Below are 20,695 nucleotides of genomic sequence, written 5' to 3'. Positions count from 1 at the left end.
ACCAGCCTCAAATGGAGTCTGCACATTTAAAAAAATGTCTTAACAGAACATAATTTGCCTTTTTTTTCAAATAAAAGCATTAAATCAACTCTACATGTCTGTTTTATAAGAGTGGCTTTTGTTTGAATTGAGTCTAACATCCCTGACATAGACAGAAAAAACAAACACTAAAACCCACATGTCAGCATTAGATGCTGTTCCTCCTCCACCGGGGGGCGCTGTGCCTCTTCCTCAGGCTGCTGTGGGATCCACTCCAACGGGAAAAGGCCTCCTGATAACTCTGAGAGGAAAGCCAGCACGTTATTCACTCAGATCTTTAGCCCGAGTCTTTAAGATGACTCATAAATAGCTCTAGTATCATTAACCCGGGTCAGTTGAGTCCTTCTACATTTCCATCTAAAATGATAACAGCCCCACACACAAACCTGTTGCAACATTAGCTACCACTGTTAGCCCTCTTAGCTGCAAAAAGCTTCATGACTTACAGTTTGGTAGGCAACAACTCCACACGTCAACTCAAACAACTGAGTGAGCAGAGAGACCCAGGGCCCGGAGCTCGCAGACCACGGGACTCACTCGAGAACCCTTGGTGCTCGGGACTCAGCCGGCTACGTTGTCCTGAGTGGATCTGATTCAGCCGAGCGAGGCAAGGCTCTCCTCAAGCTCGGAGTAAAGCAAATCAACAGCAAAAGCCATTCTTTCACTTGTGAAATAACAGACGGTGTTCCGCATGTAGCCTAGCTAGGCCTGCTGTAGGTTCGGTATATACACGTAGTTTGTTAAAATACAATTAGGTCGAGTAGACAGGCCGAAACATTGCAAGCTCGCCTCATAGACAACTCACGTCAGGAGTCTTCATCTCGCCTCGTATCAAAATTAGGTTGATCAATAAAGAAAAAATAATTGTATTCACTGCGGGCCTTTCTCCGTTCCTGATTTTTACGTCTACATTGAAAGCCTATCTATTGATAAGACTACACTAAGTTAAGACAAGACATAAACAGTAATATGATTTCTTTCCAGTGGCTAGGACTGAGTTTCTCAAGTGACTCACACAACCTGGTTCAGTTTAGTGAATGACCCAGAATAACCCGAATCCTTCAAAGGAATGGAGGTTGCCAGGCCTAGTTTATTTGGTTGCAATGACTTCCTGAGTAATGATGACCTGTTACTGTTCCAGTTGCTCCCATTCAAAGGAGAGAGAGCCGATGGCTTGGGTTCAGTAAGCAGACAGCTCTGCAGAGGGTTGTATGTCAAAATAAGTCATAGTACGTCAAAAAGTGATTAGTCATAGTATAGCATGTCAAAAAAGTGATTAGTCATAGTATAGCATTTCAAAAAAGTGATAAAAAGTCACAATAAAGTACGTCAGAAAAGTGATAAAAAGTCGTAGTATAGTACGTCAAAAAAGTGATTAAAAAGTCGTAGTATAGTATGTCAGAATAGTGATACGTCATAGTATAGTATGAGTATTAGCAGCCTGAAAAAGTCTTAAAAGGTAGCTTTTATTGGACATTTTCAAAGCCTTCATTTTTAAAATTCTACATCAGAATGTTCTGGTATTACTCGTGTATAACCCCTAACCCTGGGGTGGTCAAAAAAGTAATAAATAAGTTGTGTTATAGTATGTCGAAACACGCCATAAAAAAGTCATAGTGTTGTACGTCGGAAAGAAAGGTCCATATAGTATATAAAAAAAAAAGTCTAAACAAATAGTATTTCAAAAAAGGTAATGTAAAGTATGTTAAAAGTGTCAAAAAGTCATACTTAGCATGTGGAAAAATGCAATACACATGATACACTATGGCAAAATGTAGCACGTTGAACAAAGTAAAAAATGTCATAGTAACATGGGTTCTTAAGATGGACTACCCCACCCTCCAAAAAAAACAAAAAAAAAAACAGGACTGACCCTGTAGTTCGAGAAACACACGTGCTGTCGGGTAAGGATGTTTATCACCATGCAAGCAGCACACATGAGCCTCCTTACTCCCAGTCTGCTGCTGAACCAGGGAGGGCATGACTAAAGGCTGTGTGCTGCCTCAGTAACACTGCAGTGGCGACTTCCTGAACACCTCCATCTTGAACAGGGGGTCTGGGCAAACGGCACATTATATGGGCGCCCTTAGCTTTTGCGGGCTGGACATGTGACCCTTCTTTCCACAAAACTATCTTGGGGTGGCAGTAGCTCAGTCCATAGGGAGTTGGGATTGGGAACTGGAGGGTCACTGGTCCAAGTCCCCGTATGGACCAAAAAAGAAGGGAGTGTGGATTGGTGGCTGGAGAGATGCCACTTCACCTCCTGTGCACTGCCAGGTGCTGTTGAGCAAGGAACCCGCTCAGGGCGCTGGTTCGGCTGGCAGCCCACTCACTCTGACATCTCTCCATTAGATGTACAGATCCTGAGCGTGTGTGTGTGTGTAATTCAGAACTGTGTGTAAACTAACAAGTGTGGACACAGAGTGTAAATTGTAATTTTCCCATTGGGGATTAATAAACAGATTAAAATATTTAAAAAAAAAATTCATGCATGAACACGTTGTTGAGTCTAATGAAAGCAGCTCTGGGGTAGGACCTTTCTCTCCGATCTTCACATCAGCCTAAGGCTCAGATTACCACTGTGAGCTACCTGTTTAGTGGGCATGTGTGATATCCTGCTATTTATATATATATATATAAAATATTTAAAAAAAATTGTACATTATATATGAAATATAAATATCTAAAAAAATATATATACAAAATATAAATGTGTATAAAATGTAATACCTAAAAAACATATATATATAGATAGATCAAATGAGTGTTGTTTTTTTACGTTTTCCTAAATAATGGGTTTTAGACTCTCTGATAGCAAACATCTTTAACAATAGTACATTTAGCTGCTTTAAATGGAGCATGAGCCCGGACCCCCTTCTAGCTTTAGGCTGAGGCATCTTAGCAACATCTGGCCCCACCCCCAATGTTCATAACATCTGGCCCCGCCCCCAATGTTCATAACATTCTGCACCCGCCCCAATGTTCATACATCTGGCCCCCCCAATGTCATAACATCTGGCCCACCCAATGTTCATAACATCTGGCCCCGCCCCCAATGTTCATAACATCTGGCCCCGCCCCCAATGTTTATAACATCTGGCCCCGCCCCCAATGTTCATAACATCTGGCTCCGCCCCCAATGTTCATAACATCTGGCTCCGCCCCTGAATTTAAGATGGAAGTTCATGAAAGACACAGGAAACCAACTGATGTCTTTAATTTGGAGTAAAAAATAAAAATCATCTGCATTATAGCAACATTATACACATTTTCAATCAATTCTGTAATTAAGTTAGACAATATTTCCTAGTTAGGAGATGGGAATTTCTTGAGAGATTCTTTACAGTTTGACATAATCTGTAATGGTCAGAAGCAACTTTGTCTTCATTGCAAATCCAAGGAAAGAAAATATAAAAAACAGAAATTAAACAATCAATTTCACCTTGAGTGAAGTTCATAGAGGCAGAGGCTGATGTACTGCTGCAGACTCTTCCATGAAGGTTAATTCCCAAAGTTGTGTTGTTGCTGCTGACAGACTCAGATTATTATTCTACGTGTGTGAGAACATTATGGGATGGATCCCTACAGAGATAGACCTTTAGTTAAAGAGGAAGATCCTTTTAGTTTAACATGAAACAGAAATCACCATCACCAAACCCACCAGACTCCATGTAATCAGAACTTTTATCACCAGAAAAAATCCATTCCAGGACCAGAGTTTTAGGGGTGCTTGGCACCTATTAACGTACTTTGTTTTTAACACTATTATACTGTGTAAACTGTATATTTTGTTGATAACTAATGCACATGTTTGTATGCAGCTGTGGTCAGCGTTTCTTGCCCAAGAACATCTTATCTCATCTTCAATTATTAGATTAAGATCATTTTGGACCAACAAACACTGAAATATGTAACTAAAAAGACACCAACAACTCTGAGAAAACTTACTTTAATGCTGAGTCACAGGGCCATTACTACAAATGTTCTGAAACTGGTGGTCCTTTCTGATATCCATCTGCAGACATCTCCAATATTTCAATATATATTTTATATGCATTTTTCCACTATGCATTTATCCTTGCAGCTCTACTGAACGCTCAAAATGGGTGGCACATTGATAATTCCCAGTGATGTGGATTAAACACAAAATGGTGGAAATGGTGAACTACGGCTCACCAAATCCGATCAATGTTTTGTCTCTATATAACACACACTCAAAGCCCCACGGCAGGCTTTCATCGACTCATTATTTCATCACCGTGACAGCAGTTCTTACAACATGTTGATCGTTACAAACATTAGCTGCTTTTTCCTTGGACATACAGCATGCCAACACTGCATAATGAATAGGGAAATTCTTCAGAACACATTGAGGATTGTAGCTTTTGAGTCTTTACCAATGGCATTCCTGGCCGTGCATCGATAGACACCGGCGTCTCTTTGCGTCGGGTTCTGGATGACGAGGGAACCTTGTGGATGGAGATACTTGTTCCCAAAAAGGCGTGGCTGTGCACTGACAGCCAAGCGGGTTTTATCAGGTGTTTCCCACGCTACCTCAACTCTAGGGATGCCAGTTGCCACGCAGTTCAACTGAACAGCTACTCCGTGTTTGGCGTAAGTCACAGAGCGAGGCCCGTTGGTTATTCGAGGCGGGTATGCCACCACAATTACTGACACAGAAAGCTGAGAGCTGCCGTATTCATTCGCAGCTCGACAACTGTACAAACCCCGATCATAGACTGATACTTGATGGATGGAAAGTGTCCCATTAGGTAGCACGGCATACCGTCCAGATCTCTGCGGCCTGTTGAGGACAACCCCGCTTGGAAGCGTCCATGTCAGTCTAAAAGGTTCGGCATTGGTTAGACAATGAAGAAAAAGTCCTTCGCCGTTTACAACACTGACCGGAGAGTTGTAACGGTTGATAATCTCTGGCTTTTTCCCCGGGGACAATGTGAATGTACGCTCCACAAGCCCTCGAGAGTTCTGCCCCAGACAGCGGTACATACCGGCTTCAGCAACGGAAGGGTTGCTGATGATCAAAGAGCCGTCGGTGGGCCGGTGGAAAACCTTTGAGAACCGAGCACCGCTATGCAAAGGCGTGCCATTGGGTAAAATCCAAGTGACGTGAGGTAGCGTCGCACTCTCAAAGGAGCAATTCAAAGTCACGGAATTCCCCACAGTCAACGATAGATTATCGGTGTTAGTACCTCTGATTTGTGCTCTTTCGACAGTTTCTTTTATAATTAAGTTGACTATCAATTTAACCTCCCCTCCTTCGTTACGAGCAATACAAGCCAGCTGCCCCGAGTCTGTCCTCTTGGACAACCGGATTTCCAATGTACCGTTTGGGTGAACTGTCATTCTGTTGCTGTAATACGGCGCCGGAAGGATTACATTTCCTGGTAGAACCCACATGATGCGAGGAATGGGCATTCCCTCTGCGATACAGTCCACAAGCGTCCGTTGATCGGCAACTGCAGTCACTTTGATGGCATTTAAAGTTCCTTTTAAGCCGTTAATCATTGGAGATGTTACGAGAACCTCCAACCTGATGACTTTATGGTCTTGTCCTACATTGTTCCTGGACATGCAGGTGTAGTTACCGTCATCAGAACGCTGAACCTTTTGAACCACCAGTGTCCCGTCATCCAGGACTTGGTATTTGTCCATTGCAGGGGCGATAACTCTGTTCGTGGGGGATATCCATGTGACGACAGGTGTTGGTTCCCCTTTGGCGTTACATTTCAGTGTAACGGTCTCTCCATAAAAAACCCTGATGATGTTTTGGTCCTTATCCTGGATTTTTGGCGGGGAAGTTGCAACCTTTACCTTGACTCTGACCTTCATCTCATCTTTGCCGAGTTGGTTCTCGGCGTAGCAGGTGTAATCGCCTTCTTCAGGTGTGCCGACATGGTTGAAGTACAGCGTCCCATTGTCAAACACCACATACCTACAAAGAGTTCAGATAGGGAAGGAGAGAAGCTGTTAGTTAAGAGTTATGTGCATTATTCAAAATTCAAGAAAATGTAATTGAGCATGTATAATTATATCCAGTTATGTGGTTATTAAAGAAGAAATTTAATATATTTAATGTGTTAAATTATAAAATGACCATGGTATTTCATATGTTAATTTCTCTGACAACAAAGCCAGTATGTTCTCCTTTGAAACTTCTGTTCTGGTCCAGAACGGCTGTTTTAGTTTTGGCCTGTGTGTTGCAGTGCACTGTGCTTGTACTTTTCTTCAGTATTTAGGGTTCTGCTACATTATTCTCAAACCAGTCCTCCAAACCATCATCATACCTGCGAGTGCGCCCCCCGCTGAGACTCTCTCTTTCTTTGATTGGGTTGAGCATGGTGCCGTCAGGCAGCGCCCAGCTGATTTCAGGGTTGGGGAGACCAGATGCCACGCAGTCCACCTTCAGGTCTCCGCCGTACACCACCTCCTGACTGGATCTCTGCTGCTTCTGCTCAATCTTGGCCGGCCTGGTCAGCACGTCAACCCGCAGCTGAACGTAGTCATCACCCATCTTGTTTCGTGCCACACAAAGATAGTCACCGCCGTCCTTTTCGGTCACAGAGTGAACGGTTATAGAGCCATTAGGGAACACCTTGATCCTGGGGTCAAAACTGCAAAGATAATAGAAACATTCAGAATTCAGAAGACATTAAACACATTCATTTATTTAACCATTTAGAAAATGATTAAGTAGCTTGCGCATTTGTTACCTGTACTGAGCATCAACCAGCTTCTTTGAGGGCGTCCTCCAGATGATCCGGGGCTCTGGGCCTCCAGCTGCCACACAGTTGAGCAGCAGCCTCCCCCCATAGATCACATCTGTTCTCTGGGGGGACGAAGAGGTGATATGGGCCTTGGCAGAGGACGGATTCCTCCTTATGCTCAGGATCACCGTTCTTGTGCTAGAAGCCACCGCGTTACTCGCCAAGCACTGGTACCGCCCCGCATTTCCCAGGCCCAAACCCTGTATGTACAGCGTCCCGTTGGGGAAGACACCGAGCTTGCGTCCGTTGACAAATTGGGAAGCGATGAGCTGAACGCCGTCGGGTGTGATCCAGCGTATCTGTGGCTGTGCGCCACCTGTGGCCGAGCAATGGATGTAGGCGTTGGCGCCCTCCAGGAGCGTTGTGTTCTCATGTCGCATCTGTTGAATCACAGGCAGCAACGCAGACACATAAAGTCGCACTGAGACCGTGTCGACTCCAGCTGTGCTACTCCCACTGCACTTATAAATCCCTTGGTCTGCGTAAGCAGCCGGGTTTATCCGGAGAGTCCCGTTACTGAAGACGGCGACATTTTGTTGAGTGGCAAAACCATCTGCAGCCACGTGGACATGGTTTGGGAGCGTCCACGTGACTCGAGGCGTAGGGTGACCCACCGCGTTACACTCCAAATCGACTTTGCCACCAAGGCTCACAGTTATGTCCCTGTGCTGAGGCTGGAGGATCCGCGGACGCTGAGCAAAAACCACAAGGTTGACCACCATCTTGTCTGTGCCATGCTGGTTCTGGACCATGCAAAGGTACTGCCCTCCATCTGTGGGCTGTGTATTCTTAATGGTTAACGTACCATTTGGATGGACTTCGAACCTCTGGATCCTGATGTTCTGAGCAATACTCGCACCTGCATGAATTAAAAGAGAAAAGTTTGCATATTGATCAATTTTCTGGTATTTTGAATTGTGACCAAACCTGTTTCTTTGCTACTCTTATTTGGTACATATCATCTCTGGACCAAGCTGGAAAAAAGATTTTTAAATTTCCATGTAGTTTTACTATAGCTGACCAAATACATACTGCATATGTACGTATGTACTGTATATGTTACAAATCTCTTGAATCTATAAAGCAAGCCATCTCTGTCCGTGTGTGCTATAAATAATCAATTTGATAGTATTTTGAGCAATGAGCACTACATTTGGTACAGATAATCTCTGGACCAAGGTGGAAAAAGTCAATTTTCCAAATTTTGATATTCCAGACAGTTTTGAAGGGCTTTGAAGAAAAGATTTGGGACTGGAGCCCCAGAAGACTCCCCCACTCAATCCACCCTGCCCCCACCCCCCGGCACTCCCCTGCTCTTACGTACTATGTGATTACACTGATTCAATAATTATTCCCATTTTCTGTACTGCTTGTAAAAAAGGAAGTCAAAAGCCTGACCTGATGTGCATAACATAGTGAGTTGTTGAGAGGTTGAGTCATACATACCACTTGCAACTTTAGTCCATGACAGGAAGGGCATTGGCTCACCCTCAGCCCCACAGGGAAGCTGAGCATCTGTTTCAGCTTCCACAGTCAAAGTCTGGAAATTGCTTTTAGTGATCCTTGGCTTCCCTCTTGGAATAGATCCTTGTCCAGGCAGCTGTTGCTTTCTGGACACATCTTGAGGGCTTGTTAAAAGTCCTTCTCTGAATGGATCAGTTGGGATTGCAGAAATTGTTGGTGCAGGGGTTGCTGTCTGCTTGATTGTCCGCCCGCTGGTCAAAATTAGGGCTGGGGAAGTTGGATTTGTACTCATGAATAGAGCCAGTTTGGGGTCGGTTGGCTGAGTTGTAGGATAGACGTCTGATTTGATGATGTGGTGCATGTTTTGGTTGTTGGGAATGACAATGGTGCTGGGAGCCTTCTCGGTTGTGGCCCTCAATGAAGGGCCCATTTCTGCTCCTGTGGACATTGGTTTGGGTAGCGTTCTATGTGGTCCCACTGTAGATGGGATCACAGCGTCAGGCCTTGATGAAGTAGCAGAGGGAGGTTTTGTAATCACGGTACTTGTAAAAAGTTCATCAACATTACTTCCTATGTTTGTAGTTTCTTTAGGATGGTGTTCTAACTCTGACTCACTACTTGTGGTTTTATTTTTACTTGAACTATGATAGGATTTTTCAGGTATTGTAGATTTCTTTGTGGTAATCTGATCGGTGTCCGAATCGCCCACAAAAAGCATGCTCAGCCATGATTTGATAAAGCCACTTGATGTGTACTCAGAAGTTGTCCTGATTTCATGCTCCATCAAGGAAGCAGCTGAGGCGGACAGGGTTGGCAGGAGCAGTGAAGAATGCCTGTCAGTCACTTTCAAAAGCATCTGTTCACCTTTTTCCGTGGGTACGTGTTGTTGGTCGGATTCATTCTGCCTGACATCTGTTTGCATTTGCGTTACGGCGTGAAAACCCCCCGAGGAGTTGCTAGAGCGTGGCGTGGGTCCAAGGTCTCCTGTAAAGCTTACCCTTTGTGTTTCCTCTAAGGGTTTAACAGGTGGAGGAGGGCTGCCCGTAAACCTCCACTGAGTGATTGATGTGAACACATCCGAGCGCTCTGAAGCAGACGCAATCTCTGAGATTCTCAAGGCTGTGTGAGAACTTGTCTTTCCGTGACCCATTTCTGGAGAGGCAGTTGGAAATGATGATGCTGGTGATGAGCTTTTGACTAGCGGTTTGGCCAGGGCTGGATGGCTTTCGTTTGTTTCAGAGGGACGTGAAAAGAGTTTGGTGCCTGCCTCGTCGTCCCGCCCTGAGACTGTGCTTTCTTCATGACTCAGTCTGCCTGATGACGTTGCTTGGCTGCCTCTGAATGGAACAGTGGTATTTAAATTGGCTGTCGTAACTTCTAATAAATGTATTTTTAGCTGAGTGGAAGCAGTAGTCCTTGTGGTGCCTATAAACTGGGTGGGTTTATTCAGCTTTTGTTTCCTTTTGTTTGGCCTTCTCCGGCGACCCCCATTCCTTCTCTTGGAGTTAGTTTGTCGTAGGCGCGGGGGCGATTGTTCTTCAGACCCAGTCCTTTTCGTAGTAGTAAATACAATTGTAGTTATTGGAGAAACTGTTGTAAGCATTTCTTGGGATTGCAAACCATCAAGTGTCTCCTTATATTTTCCATTTTCCTCTTGGTTTGTTTCTGATTCATTTGGGTTGACCGTAGGTATAATTTCACTTCCCCTTGAAGAGAGTTCTTGGTCATTATTAGAGCTGGCAAGAACATTCGGTCTCTCCGTATTCCCACTCCTCTGCAAGGCCTTAGATCCATCAGCTGTTTTGACTCTGTCAACATCTGCAGTTGTGCTATGGTGCTCTTGCAGAGAAAATGTACCGCTGCTGCTTGCAGTGTTTGTGTTAGCCTGCCAGAAAGTGACAGCATGTAGGGGAACAGATGTGGTCAGCTGTGGAAGGAAAAACACACTGTTTGAAGTTGTGTGTGGATACCAATTCAAGCCTTTGGTTGTGGTGTGTTTATCCGTTTTCATTTGTGTATATTGTGTTGGAGTGTGCGGTGTTGTGAAGTCAGACATGCCATCGGATGACCCCTCAAAAGTATCTTGCAACGCTGTAGTCTGCTCTGTCAGTTTCCTCTCTGCTGTATACTGAACTGGGAGGGGTGTCACAGTATTTCGATCAGGATTTCGATCTCTAATCTTAGCCAAAATGTCAGCCCATTTCTCTGGGTCTATTTTAGTTTTTGGCATGCTAATCTTCCTCCTGTCTTCGACATGTGATACTGTTGATTTTCCCAGCAATGGTGGTCTCCTTCGCATAGTTCTTGATGGATAAATGCCTCTCCTTCCAGGAGCCAAACCCCCGGGAACTCTCCTTCTCAAAGGATCTAAGCGACTCAAAGGAGCCCCCAACTGAGTAACTTCAATGTCCGCTGAAGCATCCTCTGAATTCTCTGTGGGGACTTCAATCTGAGTGTTCACCCCTGAAGCCGACTGAGGCGCCGCTGGAAACCTCTTCAAAGGCCTAATTGTCCCTTTATGCGGCATGAAAGTGATTTTCGTAGCCAGCGTATCCACGCCATGCTGATTAACTGCAATGCATTTATAATACCCGCTGTCCATTAACTGAGTTTGTGGGATATGAAGACTGCCGTTGGAATCAACCAAAGTTCTGGAGGAGTTGGCTTGGAAACTAACGATGTTGCGGTTGGGTAGAATCCAGTTAATTTCAGCATCAGGAGAACCAGATGCCGTGCAAGGCAGGGAAACAGGGCGGCCTGTGAATACCTCGATAGGTGTAATTGAGGCGTCCTCTCCGGGGGGAGGGCTGGAGGATTCCTGCACCGACAGATGGAAAGGCATGACAGCGAGGTCTCCATGAACCTTGGCAATGCAGTAGTAAATTCCAGCATCTGTGTGGCTAACAGCTTTAATGTCAAGCTGTCCATCGCTGGACACAGACACCCTCTTGTCTGGACTGCTGTACGGTGCCTCCACCTTTGAGCCATCTGTCAGCATCCAGTTGATCACCGGTTGGCCAGAACTGTGCACTTTACAGTACATCTGACTCGCACTTCCCAGGATAGCAGTCAACACTGTCCGAGTCGTGTTTGTTGACTCGATCATGACCCACGTCCTGGTCTGTCTCTGCACCAGCTCCGCCTCCACTGTCTCTGAAAAATTCGTGCTCAGGGTCAGTTTTACCATCTTGGCTGATGATTGAAGTCTGTTCAGCTGAAGGTCTGCAGATGTCTGCATCAGCCATGCCGGCTGGGCCATGATATTAACTTTAACACCTGTGTAATACTGGGCGTCCTTCTCAGAGTCCTGTTTGTACACATATGTTGGATGAGGCTCTTTTCTGAGCATCATTCCCCTTCGTAGGTGGGCTGGCACATTGCTGTAGTATGCAATCAGCCTCCACAGTTGCTCATACTTTTCTCTACCAACAGGGCATTCTAGATCAACTGACAAAGTGATGTTGGAGGCCAACTGAAGTTTGTCAAGTTGCTCCCAGTTGATCTTGGTTAACTCTCTTGGCTCGCCAATACCACACTCCAAGTCCACTTGATTCCCATGCTCGTCCGACAGGCCTAGAGAGACGTTTCCAAATGGTTCCCTGAAGTCCTCCCTGGTCATAACTTCACTGTCAACGTCATCGGAGGGGGAAGTCCGGTGAAGGGAGCTGATGACGGGGCTGCTGCAGACCAGGTTCTCCACAGCCAGGAGCTCTTTACTCCGGAGGTGCCTGGGAGAAGAGCACATGGGACACAACTGACCACCAGGAAGGGCCCTGTCCTTCTTACATTTCAAGACACCTAGAAACAGAAACAACAAAACTGTCAAATAAGACCTTGACACGTCATATCTTCTAATGTAGTGTCAAAAACGTTGAAAATAATAATGTCAAAACGAGTTGTCCAAAAAGTTCCACAAATGTCTTTAAACAAACATCAACTACAAACTTTAACCCCAAGACTAAAGGAAATGTAGAAAGTCTAACCTGGCGAGCTTTTATACCAGACACGGAGCCAGCGCATGTTGCAGTCGCATGTCCACGGGTTCCCGTGGAGGTACAGGTTCTCCAGCTGAGGCATGGCCTCAAGCAACCGGGAGGGCAGCGATGTCAGCCCGTTGTCCGACAGATAAAGGTGCCTCAGCGTGGACACGTGGAAGTGTCCCATCAGAGTGAAGGTGGTGAAGGAGTCTGGGTGCAGTTGCTGAAGCCGGTTGCCTTTGGAATCAGAATCCAAAAGGGTTTATTAACACAGGAAGTCACACTTACACAACCGTTATCTAACTATTTAAACCGTTACCTCACTACTTTAATGGTTACTTAACTATTTCAAATGTTAGCTTACTATTTTAAGACTAGAAGTAATGCACAAATCATTAATGAATTAATGCATGAATTCATAATTCATGTAACTGTACCGTAAAATTTTACCATAACTTTAGTTGAAGCCTGTGGCAGCAGTTTCAAATAATTTGGTTAGTGCCATGCAATGAAAAATACCTTTTCACAAAGGTTTCACAATTTCAGTGGGTGCATTTTCCAAAAGAATACTTTAATTCTGAAAAATAAAGTTGGTCTCACAAAAAACTCACTCAAGAAGTGCTAACATTTTTGAGAAAAGCACCAAAAATGTCCAAAAAAGCCTATTTGTAAAGTGGGAAACCGAACCAGATGTCCAGGATGAAGGTTAGTGCAGAGTGTAGGGACTTGGGGCTCGCCTTCCAGTATAGACAGTATAATATGATGGCATAGTAATGGTATAGACAGTATAATGTAATGGTATAGTAGTGGTATAGACAGTATAATGTAATGGTATAGTAGTGGTATAGACAGTATAATGTAATGGAATAGTAATGGTATAGACAGTATAATATGATGGCAAAGTAATGGTATAGACAGTATAATATGATGGCAAAGTAATGGTATAGACAGTATAATATGATGGCATAGTAATGGTATAGACAGTATAATGTAATGGTATAGTAATGGTATAGACAGTAGAATGTAATGGTATAGTAATGGTATAGACAGTATAATGTAATGGAATAGTAATGGTATAGACAGTATATGAATGGTATAGTAGTGGTATAGCAGTAGAATGTAATGGTATAGTATGGTAACGTATAGTATGCATAGTAATGGATAGACAGTTAAGTAATGGTATAGTAATGGTATAGACGTAGAGTAATGGGTATAGTAATGGTATAGACAGTAAATGTAATGGATAGTAAGGTATAGACAGTATAATGTAATGGTATAGATGGTTAGACAGTAGATGTAATGGTAAGTAATGGTATAGACAGTATAATGTAATGGTATAGTAATGGTATAGACAGTATAATGTAATGGTATAGTAATGGTATAGACAGTAGAATGTAATGGTATAGTAATGGTATAGACAGTAGAATGTAATGGTATAGTAATGGTATAGACAGTAGAATGTAATGGTATAGTAATGGTATAGACAGTAGAATGTAATGGTATAGTAATGGTATAGACAGTAGAATGTAATGGTATAGTAATGGTATAGACAGTAGAATGTAATGGTATAGTAATGGTATAGACAGTAGAATGCAGAGTGTAGGGACTCAGGACTTGCCTTCCAGCTGCAGCAGGCGCAGCGAGGCGAGGCCGTGGAAGGCATCAGGGTGAATGAACTCCAGGCGGTTGTGGTCCAGGTGCAACCGGGCCAAGGACCCCAGACCCTGAAGGGTGTGTCTGTTGATCTCCTTCAGCTTGTTGTAGCTCATCTTCAACATCTAAACCAACAACCAGCGAGAAGAAACAGAAAATAAATCAACTTGTGATATTATAAACAGGGCCGGATTAAAATAATCTATTCTCCAATTAAAATCAGTTCTTCTTTGAGAAACTACTACAAACATACACCAAACAACTACACACACGCCAGGATCTTTTAATATGTTAAATATGTTAAATGTGCTAGCATAATGTTATCCAGTTAAGTAAAAGTCATTTAATGTGAATTCCTCATTGGGGTTCAGTGTCTTGTGCATTGCCAGCCATTCATCCATTCCTTTGTTCCCCGTTAACACGGAGTACGGCGTGTTTTAGTCGTTGTACCTGTAGAGAAGTAAGATCCCTGAACGCTCCGTGAGGCAGAGTGGTGATGTCGTTCCCATGGATCATCAGAAGCTCCAGCTTCCTCAGACCACTCAGAGATTTGTCTGTAATCTTATTAATGCTGTTGAACCTGAAACCACAAAACCCATTTATGAGACACAATACATTAGAAACTGGGTAAAATGAAATCCGGTTTTCTATGCTGCATTGAGAGTGTAATCCAATCACTGACATTACAGAGCAAGCCCAGAGACAACCCCGGGATGGCCTAACCCATGTATGAACTGTCCCATCCAGAAAAGATCAAAATAAAGAAGAATGGGTTTAACAAACCTACAGATGTTCCTACTTAGTAGTAAAGCTCGTGAATGCAACACTGGACCATAGATGAGTAACATCCAACACAGAATGCGATGTGTGGTAATGGCAGAAGTAGTAGTGCTGTGATACAAACTGAAAAAATAGGTCTTTGCAGACTGAAAACCATCAGTTTCTGTCTGGACTGCACTTTTTGATGTGCCTGTGTCAGATGTGACCAAATTTTAGAAGGAACCAACAAATACACATTTTTATTCATTGCATTTATTTGTGTTGGATTTAAATGTCATTACGCGCTGCTTTACTTCCCACTGAACACGTGTGGCCCTGGTAAAATGCTTCATTTTAAAATTCAGCAATTGAGGCACAATTCACATTTCTGTGTTTTAGTTTTTAAGCGTTTGAGTTTTGAGCCAAAAGTGATCTCTGTGCACCGAGTGGTTTTTCTCCAGTAGAAGATGGAGTTGGCGTCAGGGTCTGCGTTGCCAACGGAAACACAATCCTGCATATTCCAAAACAAAAACGGGTCAGAACTGTTTCCAAATGTCTCTGGGGAAACACCAGAGCAGGGGGAATGAGAGGCTCAGAAACGCCAGAGTAGGGGGAATGAGAAGGGGGAAAACCAGAGCAGGGGGAATGAGAAGGGGAAACACCAGAGCAGGGGGAATGAGAGGGGGGAAGCGCGGAGAAGGGGGGATGGAGGGGGAAATACCAGAGCAGGGGGATTGAGAGAGGGAAACACCAGAGCAGGGGGAATGAGAGGGGGAAACACCAGAGCAGGGGGAAGAGAGGGAGAGGGGGAATGAGAGGGGGAAAACACAGAGCAGGGGGAATGAGATACGGAAACACCAGGCAGGGGAATGAGAGGGGGAACACCAGAGCGGGGGATTGAGAAGGGGAAACCCCGAGCAGGGGGAATGGAGGTGGTAAAGCCAGAGCAGGGGGAATGAGAGGGGGAAACACCAGAGCAGGGGGAATGAGAGGGGGAGACGTAGCCGAATATATTCCTTTTGAAACTAAAAGCTAGCAGTGGAGATGCAGCTTGGATTTAGCCCAACTGAGTAGCCATGGTATAGACAGTATAATGTAATGGTATAGTAATGGTATACACAGTACAATGCAATGGTATAGTAATGGTATACACAGTATACTGCAATGGTATAGTAATGGTATACACAGTATACTGCAATGGTATAGTAATGGTATACACAGTACAATGCAATGGTATAGTAATGGTATACACAGTATAATGTAATGGTAATGGTATGCACAGTATAATATAATGGTAATGGTATGCACAGTATAGCCATGGTTTAGACCTTAAACGGCGGTTCTGTGACCCGAGCAGTTGAAAAAGTGGGCGGTAACTAAAGAAGCAGAAAGCAGGGACCGCGACCCTTATCTGTGGATTGGTTTCTGCACTAACCCCAGATTGATGCGCTCCACACGTTTGGAAACAGCTGCTGGGATGGAGAGGAGGGAACGGAAGGTGCAGTGGAGCTCAGCAGGCTGGGGGCAGGAGCAGGGCCGGGGGCAGGGCTCTGGGGCAACATTGGGCACCATCATCATCATCAGCAGCAGCAGCAGCAGCAGCACAGCGGGGGGGATGCATACGACCGGACGCTCCATCTTCACTCAGTCACAGCAGCTGCCCGTGGAGTAACTGCAACGATGATGTCACCAACACATCACACATTCCTCACGGTGCGTTCCAGTGTACTAGGAAGTCGGAAACTTCAGATGGAACGATAGCAAACATCCACAAAACATCCAACATAGCAGCCCTGTGCATCAAGAGCAGTGAAAGCTTTATTAGCTCTAACTAGTGTCTCGGTGAATCAGTTGGACATATAGTCCTGTCCTACTTTCATCTTTCCACGTTTCTACACGGTTTGCACTGAATACACTGTAATCAACTGAAATTCATAACAATAGCTAACCTGGCTAGAGCTGTGAGATCCGGGGTTCGGACTTAATAAATGGAAACTCTGTCAAACACAACATGTAGCATATCTCCTGCTATCAAAGATAAACTTCTTCACAATGCCACTCTGAGACCCAGCCTGAGGATCGGCCGTTAGGAGGCGCTAACGCTTAGAACTCAATGTCTGGAAATGGGACAATTGGCCATGGCATTTTAAACTTCAAATTAGGTTGTTTTAATTGTATTTTCATTTTTTAAAGTAGTTTTCTAAAACCTGTTCCTTTACTTTAAGTATGTTTAGTTTTAAGTGTTGTACTTTGCTACATTTTAAATCAAATCTTTTAAGGTCAACAAACTTTGTGCCCTTATCAAAATAGTGTAATTTACAGTAAGTATAAATAAGTATACAGATAAAAAAGTCTATAAGTTTCTTAAAAAAAAAAAAAAAAAGCTTGCCATATTAATATCAGGCAGTGAGTTCCAACTTGAATTTGGGGATCTGACTCTGTGACCATTAAATCCACCACATCAAGAAACTTCACATTTTAATTTCAAAGACGTGAATCCAAAAGAATTTTAGAACGCTGGTATTCGAAGCAGAATATTACATTATTAAACTATTCATGTGCCTATTTGCTTGCTTAGAAAAAGAACTTCCTCATGAGCTTGGGGGAATAAAACTGCAATGAAACCGTCTCAGAGGACAGTCGGTCCCTCAGAGGTAAAACCCAACTCCCTGCAGCTCTGAGACTGACTGTTTGCCCGCATCAGCGCGTAAATGGATCAAATGGGGAAATACGCACGGGAGTTTTAGCCAGAAGTGCGCCCTAAATATTCCATAACTTCAGCTCAAATCCCTGTAAAGAAACATGAAAGGACTTACCTCAAAATCTCGATAGCCTCTCCCTGGGAAACTCCTCATATTCCATTTTAACGTGGATCAAGTCCAGAAACCGCACAGTTAGGCTAAAAAACCCGGAGACTTCTGAGAGGCAATGAACAAATTTGGGGCTGCAAGCTGTGAGATCTGGTAATCTGGGACTCTGGGATCTGGGACTCTCGGATCTGGGACTCTGGGATCTGGGACTTCTAGATCTGTGTTGTGTGTCTCCTCTGGAGAAGTGGCTCCTAATTTCTAAATGCCGGTGCGCTGAGTGCAGTTTGCAGGCAGGAATGAGTGGAGGAGACGCAACAGGAGGAGCCACAGTGGGGGGGGGGGGGGGGGGGGGGGGAGGAGAATTCATTTATTTCATTTCAAAAGTGTTTAAAAAGACAAAAAAAACCTGAAAAAAGCATAAAAAAGTCAGATAGGTGTTTAAAAATTGTCAAAAATGTCAGAGAATACAATTATTAAGAATCTTTAAGTGTCTCAGTGTATTGTTTGTAATTGTTTGCAAAAAAAAGTGTCAAAAACGTGAAAAATGTCAACGTAAAATCCAAACATCTGGAAATAGCGTTATATAGCTTTAAAAGCGCCAAAAATGGCTCAACAATCAACAAAAAAGCTTTTAAAAAGCTTCAAAAACTTTTAAAAAACAAACGTGGTTCTGTGTCCACGGTGGTACTGGAAGGGGGGTTTAATCCGCGATCCCTCCCATTGGAGCCCTGGTTCCACATCTGGAACAGACGTGGGAGTGGAGGAAGGCTCCACGGGACTCCCCGGTCCGAAGGGTTAAACTGCTGATCGTCTGCGAAGGTAAACCTCCAAACCCTTCGATTCCCGCTGACTCACGTCAGCATGCACTCTCAACACACACACACACACACACACACACACACACTGGGAAGAGCATGCACTCTCAACACACACTCACTGGGGGAGAGCATGCACAGACACACACTCAACAATGGGCCCCACAGGACGGCCTGGTACTGGGTCGTCTTCAATGTGTGAACCAAGTTGGGGGGGGGGAGATAGAAAGATAGCAACTCCCCCCCCCCCTCAATGTTATTTTAACACTTTCACCTTCTACTTTTTGGGAGTGGGACGCCTTTCATATTTTTTGAGGAGGCCAGGGAAACAATACAACTGGGGGGGGTATGTCTGATATCAGCTGATTTAAGGAGCCTTGCAGTTCTCTGGGACTAACCCTGAGACCAGGTTTAAAGGAGCCATCAACGTAAAAAGTGCTGAGTACTGAAACACCAAACTCTTTATTACGCGGCAATAAAGAACAGAATTAGTTTTCCAAAATGAGTTATGATTTTGCTGAGCATCCACACCATGAAGAAAGACCAAGGTTGTGTTGTCTCATGATGAACCACACAAACTTTGTTCTGTGTTACTCCTTTCTACCTCTTCCAGCTAATCTTTCCGTTACTCTTCACAATAAAAGGACCAGCCATCTGCTACGCTGCGTACTGTTACCTTCTCTGGTGGAGATGTGGGGATGGATTTCCAGCAACCACTGATTTATGAAACGCTCCTGTCGGTGGTAGGGGGGGGGGGGGGGGGATCATCAATCAATATCACATTCAGTTTATTAAATGACTATTGACTGAATGAAAACACAGTTGTGCAGATTGGGGGGGGTGCGAGGATCATCTGGACAAAACTGCTGACAATAATTTTCTGTCAGTTAGGAATCCTGTCAGGTTGAAAGAGTCTACTTGAGTGGCGTGAATCAGCCTGTCATCTGCTGTGGATTAGGTTCTTACGGGGGGTGGGGGGGGGGGGGGGGGGATCAGTCGAGGCTGACACAGGTTAACGTTAGAAAACATGTCGGGTGGACAGGGTCATGGAGGATTTTCATTCGGCAAGGAGTTAGTTTCCCCTCTCCTTTGCTCAACCTTAAGCTCAGTGAAGCTCTGATATCTAACCTCCCCCCCCCCCATTACTGCCTCGGCGCTGGGGGGCTGAATGAATAAATCTAGAGGATCCTGCTTCACCTTGCTCTGCCTTTCTCTAACTCTCTCTCTGAGAACAGTCTGGAGGGAAGCAGGATGAATGGTAATCCCTCTCCCTCCTGCTGCACGGCCAGATGTTGCTAACTTTCCAGGCGTTTGGCTTCCCTCGGTGTTTACGTAACGCCTAACTGTATCCAGCGCTCCCTCTGGGGGCGCCTGTCCAAGCAAACCGTCATCGGAGGACAGAGAAGTCACCCCGAGCACATACGAAAGCCATATGTCTGACAGAGAGAGATCTATAGAGTGTGTAAAGGCAGGACTATGAAGGCTCTGAATATGTGTGACTGGGAGGGGGACGGGTCCCGGTCGCTGGGAGGGGGACGGGTCTCGGTCGCTGGGAAGAAGACGGGTCCCGGTCCTTGGGAGGGAGCCAGACGAGACACACGAGACGCCAGTGATTTCCAGACTGGGCTACGTGGAAACACTGAGCAGTAGCTTAACTAATTGAAAAAAATAGGAATTAATTTCTGATTATCCACATATATCATAAAGTTAACTGTACCATCTCATGTGGCAGTTACATAAGAGTGTGTTAAATGGACTAGCTAGCTAGAAATAACTTTGAAAGTCAGCTCAACGTAATAAAGACATATTTAATAAAGGTTGACATAGTTAGCTGTGAAAAGGAGTATCATGATATGGGGGGGGTCATCCCATCATCAGACCTGTTCCATGGCCACATAGTCAGGAAAGCTAATGCTGTTCCCACCCCTCTGGCTCCTGTCTAATAGCGGTTTGATCGGAGGGGGGGGGCGGGGGGGCTGAGGTCTTCTCCTGTAGCCAATCATTAGGACGTGGTCTACGGCGGGCCAGCTTGGTTCTGTCAGGGAACGCTGCCAAAGATTTTAGAAGAATACAAACTACTGTATGTCAACGCTTAGCTAAATGTTTCAACCACTGGTGCCAGACTGCCAAACTTCAAATGTAGGCTCTCACCATCCACTCTCTTCCTCTCCAGACGGAGAGAGAGAGACAGAGAGAGAGAGAGACAGAGACATAGGACGTTCCCTCAGATAGACAACGTCCCTTGGATGGACACGTGTGTGGAGGTGTCTGCCAGCTGGAATCCCTCTTGATCTCGCCCTAGCTGGAAACCTCTGAAGTCTCTCTGTGATGCAGTGAGTCAGGGCCTCTGCACCAGAAGCCCACGGATACATCTGTTCTTCAGACACACCTAG

At 44.7% G+C, this 20,695-nt stretch overlaps 1 protein-coding gene and 1 long non-coding RNA gene across 2 annotated transcripts in view; both read right to left on the bottom strand.

Annotated features, from left to right (window-relative positions):
- Nucleotides 1-3,112: 3,112 nt before the first annotated feature.
- Nucleotides 3,113-20,695, bottom strand: part of LOC116674078 (uncharacterized) — a 74,664-nt gene continuing 57,081 nt past the window's right edge. Inside the window, exon 5 of the long non-coding RNA XR_004327952.1 lies at nucleotides 3,113-3,203. This is a non-coding gene — a long non-coding RNA (uncharacterized LOC116674078). The remainder of the gene's footprint in view (nucleotides 3,204-20,695) is intronic.
- mxra5a (matrix-remodelling associated 5a) lies at nucleotides 4,199-17,811 on the bottom strand. Its single transcript, XM_032506471.1, has 9 exons — nucleotides 17,494-17,811; nucleotides 16,113-16,349; nucleotides 14,369-14,498; nucleotides 13,884-14,043; nucleotides 12,272-12,502; nucleotides 8,271-12,086; nucleotides 6,771-7,683; nucleotides 6,345-6,671; nucleotides 4,199-5,992 (listed from the first exon to the last, which is right to left on the bottom strand). The coding sequence occupies exons 2-9, from the start codon at nucleotides 16,313-16,315 to the stop codon at nucleotides 4,399-4,401; spliced, it is 7,374 nt and encodes a 2,457-aa protein (XP_032362362.1). The 5' UTR covers nucleotides 16,316-16,349; nucleotides 17,494-17,811; the 3' UTR covers nucleotides 4,199-4,398.

Source organism: Etheostoma spectabile, chromosome 24, assembly GCF_008692095.1.
Source record: "Etheostoma spectabile isolate EspeVRDwgs_2016 chromosome 24, UIUC_Espe_1.0, whole genome shotgun sequence".
In the NCBI taxonomy this organism is placed as follows: domain Eukaryota; kingdom Metazoa; phylum Chordata; class Actinopteri; order Perciformes; family Percidae; genus Etheostoma; species Etheostoma spectabile.
This window is presented reverse-complemented; position numbering and strand designations above follow the sequence as displayed.